Source organism: Myotis lucifugus, unplaced genomic scaffold, assembly GCF_000147115.1.
Source record: "Myotis lucifugus unplaced genomic scaffold, Myoluc2.0 scaffold_199, whole genome shotgun sequence".
Lineage (NCBI taxonomy): Eukaryota > Metazoa > Chordata > Mammalia > Chiroptera > Vespertilionidae > Myotis > Myotis lucifugus.
In genome coordinates, this window is record NW_005871247.1 from 1,344,208 (window position 1) to 1,361,365 (window position 17,158).

At 42.1% G+C, this 17,158-nt stretch overlaps 1 protein-coding gene across 1 annotated transcript in view; it reads right to left on the reverse strand.

Annotated features, from left to right (window-relative positions):
- The window catches only part of LOC102438132 (protoheme IX farnesyltransferase, mitochondrial), a 118,492-nt gene that overhangs the window by 84,518 nt on the left and 16,816 nt on the right, over positions 1 to 17,158 (reverse strand). Inside the window, exon 4 of the mRNA XM_006097374.3 lies at positions 2,088 to 2,212. Within this exon, the coding sequence (XP_006097436.1) occupies positions 2,088 to 2,212 (125 nt within the window). The remainder of the gene's footprint in view (positions 1 to 2,087; positions 2,213 to 17,158) is intronic.

Genomic DNA, 17,158 nt, shown 5'->3' on the forward strand with positions numbered 1-17,158 from the left:
AAAGTTTTTAAAACCTAGGTCTATATTCAGTTTCTATAAATTACTGATTAAATGTAAATCACTCCATTTCTTTCCTCCAGATACTGTCTTGCTACAACTGACAGGTTTTTTATTTTTTTTCCATGATAAATTCTTTGAACTGCCTTTTTTAGGGCAGCAGCAGGTTGGGGGTGTTGCAGCTTCAACTCAAGGTGGCTCTGTATTATCCTATATAATAAAAGCCTAAAATGCTAAGTGTCCGGTCATCCATTCAACCAATCAAAGTGTAATATGTTAATGAATGCTAAGGCCGCAAAAACCGCTCGCTATGACGTGCACTGACCACCAGGGGGCAGACAGTCGACCGGTTTATCAGTCGCTATGACATGCACTGACTACCAGGGAGCAGACGCTTCAACCGGTATGTTAGCTTGCTGCTGGGGTCTGGCCGATCGGCACTGAGCGAGACGGGCCGGACACGCCCTGGAGTCCTCCTGTGGTTCCTCCCTGGCTGGCCAACCTCCTGCGTCTCTCCCTGGCCCCGATCATGCACTGGTGGGGTACCTCAGCCTGGCCTGTGCCCTCTTGCAATCCGGGACACCTCGGGGGATGTTGGAGAGCAGGTTTTGGCCTGATCCCTCAAGCCAGGCCGAGGGACCCCACTGGTGCATGAATTTGTGCACTGGGCCTCTAGTCTTTTATAAAATCCTGGCATTTCTGCTAACCATTTGATGTTTATTAGTTTGTTGTTGTTACTGTTTTTTTCTTTCCTGAATTCATTTTAAACCTTTTATTTTAAACCTTTCATTTAAATCTATGTAATTCAAACAGGAGACAGCAGTTAGTACCTCAAGGGTAAATACAGCTCTTCAATTTTACACACAAGCCTGGAAACTAGACTAAGTTCCTGGCTGAATCTTATGGCCTAGATTTATAACTAAACAAAGGTAAAAATTTAAAGTTTTTTCGTAAAAGACCCAAAATAGCCATATAAATCCATTTAGCTTATATTGCTTTTCACTCAAATTTTCATTAAAAACATGTTTATTGTGAAACCATTATTATTCTCTTAGCCAAGAAATATGGGAGGGTAGCATAAGGAAGGAGCGACTTGGAAGAGGTGGCATCACAGGCCACAGGCGTCCACAATACTGCTGTGAAGTGGGAGGGCTATTTGAACTCATTATAAGACTGTTTTGACTTTAAAAATAATAACAAAAAAAATAAATCTTACTTGAAATAGATTCATACTTCTCCAAGTAACTGATAAGACTTTATAAAAACACAATGAATGTAGTCATTATAACACTAAAATTCCCATATTTTATGGACTACCAACTTATATATCCACTCAGCCAAGCTGTTTTCCTGCTGCTGACTTGAGTTCCTGTTTTAAATCTGTGCCAGTTCCTCTTGGGTGTTCTTGTGATGAAAGCAAGCAGCTTTCCCTAAGTTTTAGCCAAGCTCCTTCACATAGTTATCTTATGAAAAAGCCACAACGTTGGGGCACACCACAATGACAGACAGGAGAAAAAAATCTTTTAGAGAATTATTTTGATGTTTAAAATAATGGGGGGGGGGAGATGCATTAAACATAAGATGCTAATGAAATAACATGCTAATTGAAAATAATATGCTAATAAATAACATGTTAAATACAATTAGCTAATTAATAACATGCTAATTTTGATATACACCAGGTTTACTAAATACTGAGTTACTAATGTTTTTTAAAAGTTGGATATGCATTCTTTTTTGTATACTAGTGACTTAAAATGCAAAATCAAAGGAAAGAAAGAGGAGCACACAATGATGAGCTCAGGGAAATGTACCGGAAATGGACAAGAATGGAAAAGTTTGACAGCTTTAAAGTACTTTCTAACACAAGGCATGCTGGTTACTTTAGGCAGATATGCTATTATTTTCTCACCAGAACATAACTGAAAACCATTCACCTCAAAAGAAAAGACACCTTGGATACATTGTTACAAGTTCATAGTACCTCTTCATGCATATGTGACTTTGGAAGTTTTTTTAAAAACGTGATAATACCACAAGTTGGGAATGAGTCACAGTATCATGATCTACCTGGAAGAAGATAAACCCACCTGATTGATGGAGTTGGCAGCACAGGATGCCAGGCCTGTTCCCACAGAAGTGAGCAGAAAACAGGACAAGTCGAAGGGAGCCGGGGCCAATGCGAATCCCGCTGAAGTGGTGCTGACAACTAGAGCTGAAACAAAAGCAGAGCAGACATCTCGTTACCAACACAGGCCCCACACTGCAAACGGCAGACAAGCCATCTTCCAGGGAACCCAACCAAGGCTAACCTTCCACTGAAAAACAAACATTTTTCCCACTATAAACATTTGTGTGTGCTCATCACAGAAAAATGCTCCTTTTTCCTTTAATTCCATTATACATGAGAGAAAAAATAAGGTGGATATTTTATTTTATTTATTTATTTTTTAAAAATATATTTTATTGATTTTTTTACAGAGAGGAAGGGAGAGAGATAGAGAGTTAGAAACATCATTAAGCTGCTTCCTGCACGCCCCCTACTGGGGATGTGCCCGCCACCCAGGTACATGCCCTTGACCGGAATCGAACCTGGGACCTTTCAGTCCGCAGGGCGACGCTCTATCCACTGAGCCAAACCGGTTTCAGCGAAGGTGGATATTTTAGATTGAACCACTCTCTTATTCACTCAACACACATTTATTGAATACCTCCTTCACAACCAGTACTATGCTGGGCATTAGGCACTGTATGGGATGAAGGGATGAACAAGGTCTCATTCCTGAGCTCAGAATTTATTTGACGGGGAGATGACAGACATACAGTCATAACTGTATAACACAAGGCAGTAAAGAGCAAGGCCCTGGTCTGTGGGTCTTAATTCTACCTGAGCAGAGGGCTTGCCTGTAACAGATGGTGGCCCCAGGGCCCAGAAGATGACAAGAAGATGACTACAGCCACCAACAGAAACAAAGAGAAGAGGCAAGATGCAGAAGCAAAGCCATGCAATCTGAGCATCCACGGTGACCGCTCCTTTTCTTAAGCCCTGGTCCTTTTTCCCTGGGGGTTTGCAGAAGCTACAGGGCCAGAAGTGTCTGAGAGTGGTACTGACACAGGGCTGCAGAAACTGAAAAAAATGATCACTGTTAGTGAATTAACTGGAGAAGAAGACTTCAAGAAGATGGCATTTAAACAGGACCTTCAGCGGGATGTAGAAACAGGAGAGTAGTGGGATGGGCAACATTGCAGGTGGCTGGATAATTCCAAAAACCAGCAAAGGGCAAGAGACCACTGTCAAGACTCTAAAGCACCTGTGACATCTGCCTAGATCAGTGATGGCGAACCTTTTGAGCTCAGCGTGTCAGCATTTTGAAAAACCCTAACTTAACTCTGGTGCCGTGTCACATATAGAAATTTTTTGATCTTTGCAACCATAGTAAAACAAAGACTTATATTTTTGATATTTATTTTATATATTTAAATGCCATTTAACAAAGAAAAATCAACCAAAAAAATGAGCTCACGTGTCACCTCTGACACGCGTATCATAGGTTCGCCATCATTGGCCTAGATTGTCAAACCAAACAGCTAGGAAACATTTTTGAACCTCTCCTTTCTCTCCCTTCTCTACATCCCACCCATTGCAAAGTACTGTCTGTTTTCCTCCACAACGCATTTCAAACACACCTCTGCAGCCATCCTCTCATCCCACGGCTCACAGCCGGGGTGGTGCTGCCACAGGGACAGTCAGCAATGCCTGGAGACAGAGTGGTTGTCACGACTGGAGGGGATGGATACTGCTGTGCTCCAGTGGGTGGGCACCAGGGATGCTTATAAACATCCTATAGGACAGCCCCCAAAAAAGAACTTTCTGGCCCCAAATGTCATATGCTGACACTGAGAAACATGTCATCTAGCTCAAGCTATTATCTTGCCTGGACAACTGGAAGGGCCTCGTTCTTTATTGGTCTCCACTTTCCTCCACCTTGCTCCAGCACGGATGATATTTTAAAATGTACACAGATCTGCTGCATAGGAAATCCTTTGACACTACACCTGGAATGAGATGCAAGCTCTCTCCCCAGCCACACAAGTGCACTGGTGCCTCTATTGCTCACTGACTCGTATCCTCTCACAGGACCTTCTGTTTTTAAGCCAAGATCCTTCTTGCCTCTGGGTCCGTGCACTTCCATCTCCTCTGCCTCTCTCACCATCAGCTCCTTCTTATCCTCCAGATCTCATCGTATTACCTTGTAGAGAGAACTCTGATCCTCATGTCTGCAGTGGCCCTCCCAGAGACTCCTCCCTCACAGCATCCTTCATTATCACACACAGCACTCATCATGCTGTGGCCCCGCATGGAACATGGGTCCCTGGAAGGCAGGAGCCCTGACCTGGTTCTCTGCCATACTTTCAGGGTTACCACTAGGCCAAGTACAGAGCAGAATTTCCCAGAGGAAGAGGGGGAAGGGTGGCGGCTGTCAGATGGGAGAATATCAAGTTGAGGAGTTGGCATTTCATTTGATGGGCAGTAGAGACAGTCTAATGAAGAAAGTGACCCATAACTGCATGTTTAGCCTGGTAGCAATGGGCACCAGGACTTACAACAGGCACAGTTGTGCAGAGAAACAATGTGAGAGTCTGTGCCATTAACCCACTGTGCATAAACGTAGTAAGAGTGGGAACCAGACAGACGTAAAGGGTATTTTGATGGGACAACTGTTAGGACTTCTTAACTGTGAAAGGTGGAAGATAAAGTAACAGCATAAAAGAATAAAAGGTAAAGAGCTGCACCTGGGTGCATGAAGAAGAAGGACCACAGTGACAGAAATAAGGAAATCGGGGGAAGGTGATCCCGCTGGCTGGGCTCAGGAAAAGGCGCTGCCTTTGAGGAACTGTAGGCCATTCAGGTAGAAGCGTGCAGAACATTACACTGGAGCCCAGGAAAGAGATGGAGAAGGTGGGAGGCCCAATGCTCTGAATCCTGCACCCACAGACCATGGCTGAGCCCCAGAGAACAGCCAGCAAAGATAGTGAAAAGGAGTGTATCAGAAACATCAGAATTTTACCTTTGGGAGTAAAGGAATCCTGACAGACCCAGACAAAGAATATTTGGAGAAAAATCAGGGGAATGAGGTATCATGGGTGTCAAACATGTGAGGGCCACAGGAGGCAGGACTGGAAGGCACCATCGCAGACATCAACAAGCAAATGTAAATGCCAGAGAAACTGACATCCCTTCTAATGGCCACAAGTTGGCTGGCATGCCCTTCAGTCCAATTTTATCAGCAACATCCAGAAACGTTATAGTCCTGCCATTGGACATGCCTTGTGCCTAACACTTAGGCCAGGCACAGGCTTCTTCATATTTCTATTTATTTGATTGGGATCAATATAATTTGCAAAGGTGACTTAAATGCAAGGAGATTGTCGACCTAACCCAGAAGTTCCTAGACAGCGTGTATTTGGCAAAGGGGTTCTTCCTTTACCTTGGTGGTCCCACACAGGGTGTGTACCTGAGCCTCCCGGGGAAGCGTTGCCTCCAGAAAAGAGGACAGAGGTACAGGTTTGAGCAGACAGACTGAAGAACAAGGCCCAGGAAAGAGAAACAGGTTTGGATAAAGGTGGGGAGACAAACAGAAGATGAGTAGCTAAAGGCAAACAGGGGGCTTATTGGAAGTCACAGAGGCACACGCAGGAGAAGAGCAGCTGGCTCAGGCTGTACCCCCTTCTCCGCTCTGCCTGGCCCACACGCCGCACTACAAGTCAGAACACAACCCTCTCACCTCCATACAGAACAGCAGCAAAAACCCCGTGGACCCAGGGCAGCAATCCAAGACTAAACACGATTTCAAAGGAAACATTCTGAAGAAACGTTTAGCTCTCTAATTCTCTAACGACTTAGGCCCAAAAAAGAAAGCCACAGTGATTCCAGCTTTGGAAACAGTAGTTGAGGGCATATAAAGGATATCTTATGCAGGTGAGACAGGACAAGAACAGCCTGTCATGGAACAGCCAGACCTGCACACATTTAGTGACCACCAAGAAAACAGCATTTTTAAAAGAGCAAACAAAAGTCCTTTCAGGATACTCAAACAGCTCCGTTCTCTGATATCACACCGTCCAGCGCAAAGTCTCAGGGACAGGCTGCGTGCCACACTGTGGCATCCTCTGCACCACTCCACGGCCTCCCGGTGGCTGGCGACTCCGCACACGCTGCTCTGCGTGTGCGACAAGCCAGGGCTGGAAGAAACGTCCTTAAAACCCAGGCCACCCCTCAGCTGTACAGACGAATGCTGCCACCCAAGAAAGGCTGATGGTGTCAATGGGAGACTTTGAGAGGAAAGAGGCTGCATGGCATTCCCTTTCAAAATGAACTAAGTAAATTGCTTTTATCCACAGAATAAGTCAGTCAAAATAATTCCTGACTATTTTAAGGCCTTGAACCTTACATCAGAAGTAGACTGCTTATAAACACCTTAAAAGCAGTCTACCTTATAGAGCATAGAAAATCCTTTCTCGATATATAATTAACAAAAGCTAGAGTCACCAAAATAAAGAACCTCTAAACATCCAAATAAAGAATACCTCTAAATATCCAAATTACATTTTGTATAGTGTTTTATAAACAAATAAGAAAAATCAATTAACACCTAGTGGACAAGAAAGTACCATAATCATTAAGCTATCAAAATAAAAATGTTGTAAGAAGAAAATTCACTTTAAAATAAAAAAGAGTATGTAGTTACATGAAAGCGAAACTCTTCATTTTTTCTTTACATTCACCTTAGGGCTTAAATGAGTGATGAATAATATACAAAGCACATCAAATTTTAACTAATGGGTTCAACCGATAAGTTGAGAGATAGAAAGTGGTTTACAAAAAACTGACAAAGGCAAAAGGTAAAACATGATCATAAATTTAAAAAACAGAAATAACTGCCTAATTTTAAAATGTACAAATTGTGAATGGTAATGTACATTACAAAATTATAAGGATGATTATTACAGCCAAGGAAACTGGAATATTGTAGAACATTTCCAAAAAAGATCAAAAGCTAACAAAGAATGTATTATACTTACTGCATCAAAGCAATTAAGTTAAAGAAAGAGAAGGGCGGAGGATTGATAAATTGTGCAAGGAGAACTGACCAAAGCAAGACTCTCATACGGCACTGCCACAACTGTAATTAAGCTCCTCATTGATTTCCTGGGATTCATTACAGGGAATCATTTTACAACACCCGGATCTCATTAAAAGTGAATGTAATACATTCTTTCATTAATAACATTTGAAATTATATTTTATTTGGTAATCTCATATTCTGTCCCTTCACAAGTAAACATAAAATCAATGCTGCCCACGAAGCATGACCCGTCTGACGGAGGCCCGAGGATGACGCTGGAGGCCCAAGGAGGAGGAACCTTCCCAGCCCCGTGGAGCCTGCCTCATCCTGTCCTCGCTCCTGGCGGATGTCCAGCCAGGGAACCACAAGCACCCCCATGCAAAGATTCACTAACAGCCTGTGTGTGGGGTGCTTAGCAAAAGGCAGTACTGACTATCAGGCCCAAGTTTTTCACAACTCAACCTCTCCAGTCAATCTCTTCTGACCCATCCCATCATCAACAGGATTCAACAGAAACGGTCTCTTGTCTGCCTGCTTTCTCCAAGGAGTTCTTACATATGCTCTCCGTAATTAAAACAAAATTATTTTGAAATAGTCACATTAGGCAAGTCCGTCCGGCCTGGAAGAAAGCCAGCGTCCCTGGTGTGAACTATGGGTGGCCTCGGAGCAGAGCAGGCCACAGTTAACGCTGAAAGGGAAACAGGCCTCAGTCCAAGAGAGGCGCAGAAATGAATTCTGTCAACAACCAGAGGGCCTGGAAGAGGACGCCGGACCCCAGGAGAACCACAGCCCTGAACAAGCACACTGACTCCAGGCTGGTGAGACCCTCAGCAGAGAATCCAGTCGTCCGTGCCTGGACTTCTGAAATAGTCACTTTGTGTTGTTTTAAACTGCTAAGCTTGCGGTAACTTGTTTTGCAGCAAGAGAACACTAATACCTACTGTAACAAGGGAGGCATTTAGGAAAGGCGAGTCTACCAACAACAGAGGACAGACTGACTGGAGTGGATGGAGGCCACTGCAGGGCAGGCGGGAGTGCTGAGGGCCTGGAAGGAGGGCAACAGTGCAACAGAGGGTAGATCTGTGCTTGGAAGGTGGCTGCACTTTACAGAATGAATATATGTGACCACAGCAAAGGAGCTAAACATAATTCAGTACCTACTAGTCTAATCTCGGTCCTAAGAATCCCTCCCACAGCATTCCCAATGACTGCCATCTCCAAATCTGGTGACGGGAACCGACTTCTCCCAGGGCACCTCTTCTGTAGAGAGGAGCGCTAGCTGCTGGGCAGCTCCCCCTCAAACCAAGTCGAATCAACTTCCTGGGAATCCCTACCTACGGCTGTAACTTCTGTGGGCTGGAGCAACAGCTTCCTCTTAGTACCACCCTTCCATCATGCAGATGAAACAGCCCCACGGCCATGCTTTTCCAAGCCGTGTCCCCGATGACCACCCACCCCTGACTTCCACATCCCTGTGCACGCGGTGACACCTTTCAGAGACATGCTAGTTTTTCACTATAACAAAAGCACTTGGCACAGTGCCTGGCAGATAATAAGGCTTATTAAGTGGCATTCTTGGTAACTATTAAAATGTGGTTCCTAGAATTCTACATGACATATTTCTCTGGCTACTAAGCTTAGATATAAAAGCAGTGTATAAAGGAAGTTTGAGAAACTAACAAGACATTTCATAAAAGCGTCACACACCTGTCTTATGATCTAGGTTACCTCTTTGTCACCTTAGGGCAGTGATGGCGAACCTTTTGAGCTCGGTGGGTCAGCATTTTGAAAAACCCTAACTTAACTCTGGTGCCGTGTCATATATAGAAATTTTTTGATATTTGCAACCATAGTAAAACAAAGATTTATATTTTTAATATTTATTTTATATATTTAAATGCCATTTAACAAAGAAAAATCAACCCAAAAAATGAGTTCGTGTGTCACCTCTGACACGCGTGTCATAGGTTCGCCATAACTGCCCTAGGGTGTGAGTGGAAAGTAGTTCTTAATAAGATGGACTATAAATGACAATGATAAAAACAAAACACACATTTGTGAAGCATTTTACAATGCCTGTGTTTTTACATTCATGTAAATCTCAAAAACACTCGGCTTCAAAACAGTGTGGAGACTTCAGGGTATGAGAAGAAAATGTGAAAACTTTCACTTATATTTCACTTTTTAATTCTTTCTTTAAAAGCACTTTATTTGGCATATCTTAAAATGAATATAATTCATTGGTGTACCAGTACATGAATTTTATTTAAAAATAACTGTACATTTTATCTTATGTAAGGCATATAATAATGCAAATATTACATATATACATATACATATACATATACATATTTATATATATATATGTGCACTTGAAACTTTTTACTGATAAAGAACATGGCTAACAACCTTTGGAGAACGTGCTCTAAAATAAACAGCAAGGCAAGCAATGGCAGGTCTTAATATTTGATTTTCTACAGGAGACCCACGTGCAGACCCGCCGCGGCAGTGAGTGCAATGGAGGAGCTAAGAGTACACAGTCTGCGTGCAGTCCTGGGCTCTCTGCTTTACAGATATTCTCGAACAGGTACTCCAAAGACTCATTTTCAGAAGAAAATTCAATGCAATGAAGGGAAAATACAGAAAGGCGCACACATTCACATAATCACCACCCAGGCCGCTGAAGGGCTAACTCTGTGTGCCTACACAGGACCCACGGGACTGGTGCCTGCACCGCAGGCTCCCGTGGGACTGCAGTGTCACCCTCCCCGAGGAGAGCTGGGTGAGTGGGAGGAGCCTCACTGCACCTGCCACCCTTCCGCAGCAGAGGCCTTGGTCACCACCAACAAGCTCCGCGGACCAGAGGGAAGGTGCGCCAGCCTCCCAGTTCCAACATCGCAGTGCACTCTCAGGGAAGCAGGCAGCCATCTGGAAGGGTCTGCCTTCTCCAGTGTGCAAGAGGCTTTTCTGAAGAAGCAGCTTATCAAGAATAAGTTGTGTTGTTTTTTTTAAAATATTCCACACTTTGAGCATTATTTGTCTCTGAGCCTAAGCATAATGGAGGCACTTCATTTCCTTTCTGAGATCACCAATTAAAAAGAACCTTAAGGATTATATTTTAAAAACTGGTCATCTACATCCTGCTTTTATAAAACTCTGTCTTTTCATGCCTCACTATTTTTTAGCACTGGCCTCAAAAAGAATTAAGTGAAAAACAAAACTCCAATAAATCAATTGGGTAATTATCAACTCTGATAAAAGATTTGGCAGAAAGATTAAAACCACTGGTTAAATGGGTTTGAGGTTCTCTATAGATTTTAAATTACCCTTGTGATCTATTATATCTCATTATCCTCGATAGTGGATACTATGTAACATTGTATTCCAAATCCTACAAACCCAAGATGTATTCTCTTTAAGGCTCTTTTGTGCACAAAGCAGACAGAGAACAGGCAGTTAATAAATTTGTATGTGGTTTGGTTTATGTGTGTGTCCCAGCTATGGAATAAGTTTTTTTGGTTGATCTTAAAGTTCAAAATTATATGTTAATTAAGAGGCAGGAATTAAGCCTCTTCTGATTTTCACATGAGCACGCATTATTACTTCCTAGCTGTACTTGAGATTTCCTCCTCTCTCTCCATTTCTATTAACACCTTAAGCTTCAAATGGTTCAATTTCTAATTTGAGTTTTTTAGGCTTCGTGGCTTAGCAGTGCTCTGTGAACCTCCTGACACAGTCATCTTACCAGCACCCATATCAAAGAAGGTGGTAATTCTTATGCCTATTGTTAAGTTCAGATGAAAAGTCGATTGATGAGAGACACGGTATTTTTTCCTCAGCCACATTAAAGAATATCAATCAGAGGTAACTGATTACAAACCATAACCACTTCTGGTTAAAAGATAAGACGTTATAGAGATTTTTAACAACACAGCTGCAAAACTAAGAACTTATGGTGCCTTCCTGTTTTCCTCTTTCTTCTTCTTATATAGTTAATGACCAAAGCTAGTCTGAAAAATCCTGGGACCAAATTAAAACTCATCACTTCAAATGCACTGAGTAACACTGTTACCAAGGGAAACGTTTCAGTATGATCAAGGCAGTCAACCAGGAAGCATTTGGTTTGCATTTATAGTCAGCATTCAGAAAAGGGAGATAAAATAGCTATCAGACCTGTTTAAGTAAACACGTAAATAAAAGCTATTTAGGAAGGTTAATTATGCAGCACTTAGGGAGATCCTCAGATGGTCCTTTCAATGTTTTTCCATTGCTTTAAAACTTTGCTACTTTGTCATCCTATTTTTAGGTTTTTTTCCCTCTTCTCAATAAAGAAACATTTCTTCTCAATATACTTCATAATTAGCTAAGAAACTTTTCCATAAAACTGATGCCTACCAAAATTTTTTTAAAAATGTATTTTTATTGATTTCAGAGAGGAATGAAGAGGGAGAGAGAGAGATAGAAACATCAATGATGACAGAGAATCATTGATTGGCTGCCTCCTGCACGCCCCCCACTGGGGATCAAGCCCACAACCCGGGCATGTGCCCTCGACTGGAATCGAACCTGGAACTCTTCAGTTCCCAGGCCGACGCTCTCTCCACTGAGCCAACCAGTTAGGGCCTACCAAACTTTCAAGAGAAACACCTCTTTTGAAAAATGCATTTGGCAAAAAGGAACTGTCAGTTAGGCAGTTTTCACTAAAATAATGAGGCCTTTTCTCAGTTCTATATCAAAACTGTGTCACTATCCAGAGAACAGATATTTTATGATATACACTTAAAATAACAAATTAATATTAAGCATATATTTAAATTATTATTCTGATTTTGACAGTATTTAGTATTTACCTACATTTGATTATTTTACACAAGACATATAACAGGTCAGTAAAATGAACCTCTCACTTGTTCTTATTTGGACATAACTACATACATATGTTAATGTATCATTATTTTCTTTTTCACTGAATACTTTCACTTAATCCTGGTAACTAAATAGTCATGCAATAATATTGGCTATGTTATTATTCTAGGCATCCAAGATAATTTTTTAGCAAGAGAAATCTTTTAAGGACTTTTAAGATGATGAATAACGGGAAGAATTCCCTGAATGGTGTCAAAGTCCCTTTAAGAGAAACTGACAATCAATAATCATCATTTGCCAACCCTAATAGACAATTCATTGATAACGTTTACGCTCACTAAGTCTCCTGGCTGAGGACCAGATCATTTTGAATAAAACAAAGTCAAGTCTTTGAGGATTCCTCTGAGCTTCCAGGGGTATAACTTTCACAAATTCAAATAACTTGTAGAGAAACATGATAGGGCCATTTCAGTTCCAACTGAGTACAAAACAAGGCATTGGATAAAAACTTCAGGACACAACAACAACAGGTGAAAGCAGCACCTTAAAAAGCAGACAGAGGAACCACAGCACAGCAGCCTGAAGTCACCTGGAACAAACTTCTCAGTCACCATAGCATTCAATGATAGACAGCAAAAGACAGCAGGTCTTTGAATAAGGTCATTTCATTCAATGCCCTTTCCTTAAAATGATGGTCAGAAAAAAAAAATCAGTTCAAGCAGAAACACTGTCTGTGTGTAGTCTGCACATTCTTCCATGTATGCAGGGTCTTCTCTAGGGAATCCAGTTTCCTCCCACATGCCAAAGATGTGTGGGAGTGAACTGATGTGTCTAACCTGCTCCTGTCTGAGTGTGTGTGTGTGTGTGTGTGTGTGTCAAAGATGGCATAAGTGAATTGAAGTGTCTATACTGCCCCAGTCTGTTTGTGTGTGTGTGTGTGTGTGTGTGTGTGTGTGTCAAAGATGTACACGAGTAAACTGATGTATCTAACCTGCCCCAATCTGAGTGTGAGTGTGAGTGTGAGTGTGAGTGTGTGTGTGTGTGTGTTTGTTTTGAGTGGCCCTGCAAGGGAAAGGAATCCGTTCCAAGGTGGGCTCCTGCTTTGTGCCCTGAGCTTTATGCTCCGACCACCAACTGGAATAAGCAAGTTGAAAAATAATTATTTTCTTTTAAAGTTAAAGAATTAATTTTATTTTAATTAATATTTATTAATATAGCTAGTATATATGCTTACATGTATGTATAGCTCACATTTATTTCAAAGTTTAATATTAGAAGTGTTTTGGGTTTTCATTTAGAAGTTTGGTGATTTCTACGACCAGAATTGAAATTTTATTTATATCAATTAGCCTACAGTAAAATTGGTTTTGTTATGTTGTTTTGCTTAATGTTACAGTTTCCAGGAGGTGAGAGAAGAGCGGGTAGGGGAGAGGGTCCTGAATGAACTTTTCAGATAAGAAGAGTTTCTCAAAGTATGTTCTGGGACCATTCCTAACAGGCCTTTCTAGGCCCACCCCAGACCTAAAGCACAGTAGTTTGTGGAGATGAGGCCCAGAAATTTGCATTACAACAAGCATGCCAAGTATCTCAGATGGCAAGTGAAGTTTTATAGTCATTGAAGATAGTGACATTCTCTGCTGATGGTGGGGATTGGGGTGAAGAAGAAAACCGGAAGCAAGACGCCAAAGCCCTGGTGACTGCCGGAGCACATCAAAGTCGGAGAGGACGGCTGCATGGCACCACCTGCTCATTTCCTTGCTCAGCTGAAGCTTCACCAGCACCTAAACTTTCCAGTGCAGATGCATGATTGGGCTAGTTGGCTCTCCTCTACTGTATAATCCAGTACTAACACTTGGAGTGCAGGAAACGAGTTAAGTCGGCTCGCGTGAATTGCGCGTACTCCGCGGGAGCCGTCTTTAACTCGATTCATATAGATTTGCGGTGGAGTGCGGGAAACGTGTAAACTCGGGCCGATTGTAACTGCGTATTACCAAATATTTGTTTGTAATCCACCCTTTTGGTGGATGGAACAAAACCAAAAGACAGAGCCATCGGCTAGTTGGCTCTCCTCTACTGTATAATCAGTGCTAACAGTTCCCAACACAAACTAGGAGTCTCAAAATGTGTGTCTGATGACTAAGATGGTAGGGAAAAATGACTAACAGAGCAGCGCACGTCTACAACCACTCCTGGAAGTCAATGTGGGGCTGGGAAATTAGTCTTAAATACACTGCACCTGAAGTGCACATGTGCGGCTGTGGCCGAGCAGACTGAGGGGTGGTGGTCTATTTCCTGGGGAAACCGGCTGGTGGAGAGGTGGGCAAGCTCACCTCCCTTTCCTAGAAGGGAGTGCACTGCATAATGAGGTAGCCTCATGGGTGCCATGAGGACACAGAAATGTTGACTCGGCTGGACTTTAGATGCTCTGGCTTTTAAAATGACAGAGGTAAGAATTATGCCCTATCTTACAACCTCCCTTGTAGCTAGAGGTGGCCATGTTGTACAGTATTGGCCAGTGAAATAGAAGAAGTTCCTATCAAGAGCTTTCCTCCCCAAATAAAAAGGCAAATTCTTGTGAAGAGGTTTCCGACATTTCACACTGTCCCCTTCTTCATCCTTTCTGCCTGGAGTACAGCACGATGACGGGGCAGTGGCAGCCATCCTATGGTCTTGAGCACAGAAGCCACAAGCTAATAATTACAGAACAGAGAGAAGGAACCAGGTATGTTGACAATATCCTTTAGCACCAGCTCTTCAGTCCTATTTCAGACTCCTTGATGTAAGAGAAAAACAAACCCTTAATCTGTGTACATCACTGTTCTTCAAATTTCAGTCACGTACAGCTGAGCCCATTTTCAACTCACAGCTTTTTTTCTCTTTTTTAAAGGTGTCAATATTTTTTGAGATCATCATCCTCATGAAATTTATCTTTGCGTTCCTTTACGTCTCTATCGTAGCATTTTACACTTACAATCAATTCAATTAACATCAAATGGAACTTAAAAACAATTAGATCATTAGAAAACAGAACAGCCTAGATCCGTGGTTGGCAAACTGCGGCTCATGAGCCACATGCGGCTCTTTGGCCCCTTGAGTGTGGCTTTTCCACAAAATACTACGTGCGGGTGCATGGTATTGAAACTTTGTGGCCCATGTGCAGAAGTCGGTATTTTGTGGAAGAGCCGGTATTTTGTGGAAGAGCCACACTCAAGGGGCCAAAGAGCCGCATGTGGCTCGTGAGCCGCAGTTTGCCGAGCCGCAGTTTGCCGACCACTGGGCCCTAGAAAAATGTATTTTTCATCTAATTCAGAACACTGGCTCAAGCATCTTCACAGCCCTCTCCCACCAGAAACCAACTGGAATGAAGGAATGAAAATAAAAATCAGAGAAAAACCTGTATCAGCATAAATTAAGTAGAGAGTTGATACTAAAACCCCCAAGTAATGCTTGTAAAATATGGTACAGATGACATTAAATTGTAGATGGTTGCTGAGAGCTGACTTATTACTTTCATTACTTAAATAGCCAAAAAAGCAGACTGCCTAAGTATCACCTAACAAGGAAATGGATAAACATGAGAAATAAAGGCTATGTGACAGCACCCGCCCCTCCTTCCTGCTGTGAGAGGTGAGGGTCAGGAGCAGAGGCTGGGTGGACCATGGGTGTGAGGGCCCGCTGTATGAAAAGTCCCCTCACTGTGGAAGCTACAGCACGGCTCGGGGGAAGGAAAAGCAGTCACCCCAGAAAGAGAGCAGGTGCTAGCCCTGACATAACTCACTGAGACAACGAGAGGCGGTTCTGCATACCCTTCCCCTGCAGCAAGCCACCCACTGACTATGCTGGCACGACAGGGTATCTTTCCAGCTCGGCAGGAAGTAGCACAGAGAAAAGGCTAGGCAGAGACACATTATATTCTGAGAGCATAGACAGACTACACTAAAAATGAGATGTGGAAAGTCGAACACTGGCATGTGTGGTTTCAAAAACCTTGAAAATACCTTGTAGAGAAAACGTTGCCCTGCTGGTAGCTGCAGCTTCATCTCCTTCAGGCCATAGGAATGTTACATCAGTAACATAAACTGATAGCTTCCATCTTTAAGTTAAACCGTTAGGTGATGAAGAAAAATCGCACCACGCATTCATTCAATGAGCAGCTACTATGTGCCAGGCACTGCATCAAGTATAGACAGAACAGTGCAAACAGACATCGCCCTGCCCTCGTAGAGCTTATACTCTTCTGGGGGACTTACTACTGTCTGGAACTGTCTTCTCTTCACCCAGGAATGGACAAAGATAAAGAGAGGTAAAACAGGTCAATCTAAGACTTATAAGAAAGATTCTACAACATTAAAAAAAAAAGGAACATGGAAGAAAAAGGGGTTGAATATATTTATAACAAAGATGCACCACAGAACTAGACTCTGAGCTCCTCATTAAGAGTAAGACCCATGTGGCAGAGACTCACAGTTACCCCATTCTGCCCATTCTACTCACTGCACTCACCCCATTCTACCCAGTTGGAAGGGTACAGTTGGTACACAGCAGGGACTCAATGAATAGCAGGTGAGTGAGTAGAATAAGTAGAAAAAGGTCACCCCTATCTAATGTACAGAAGCAAGCACTGCCATAGTAGAATGTTAAAAGTCATGAGAATAAAAAGTATATGGCGTAAAACAAAATCAGTGCTGTACATAACACATCTCAGAGGATCCTTCAGAGTGAAGCAAAAAATTATAGTGAGAAAAGCAGATGGAAAGAGTCTAACAGAGAGGTAATCACACTGGAAAATTAAATAATTGGTACAAATATGAAAAGGGAAATAACCTGACCATTATTTGATTGGCTATCCAAAAAACTCATAAAAGAGTCAACTGAAAAAAACAATTTTTCAAATACCCCAAATTAATTGATCAATAAATGTATATAATCTATTTGAAAAAACTATAAAATTTAAGAGGCATAAAAGAACTCTTGAATAAATGAGGATGATGAATATGGTAAAGATCTCAATCCTCCCCACGCAAGTTAATATATAAATATGTTGAAATTCCAATTAAAAAACTAATATAATTTTAGGCAGTTGAAGGTGATTAAGATTTGTCCAGGGATAGAGCCTCACAAATTATTAAAAATGTGTGTGACATTCACCACTGGTAAACAACTTATTA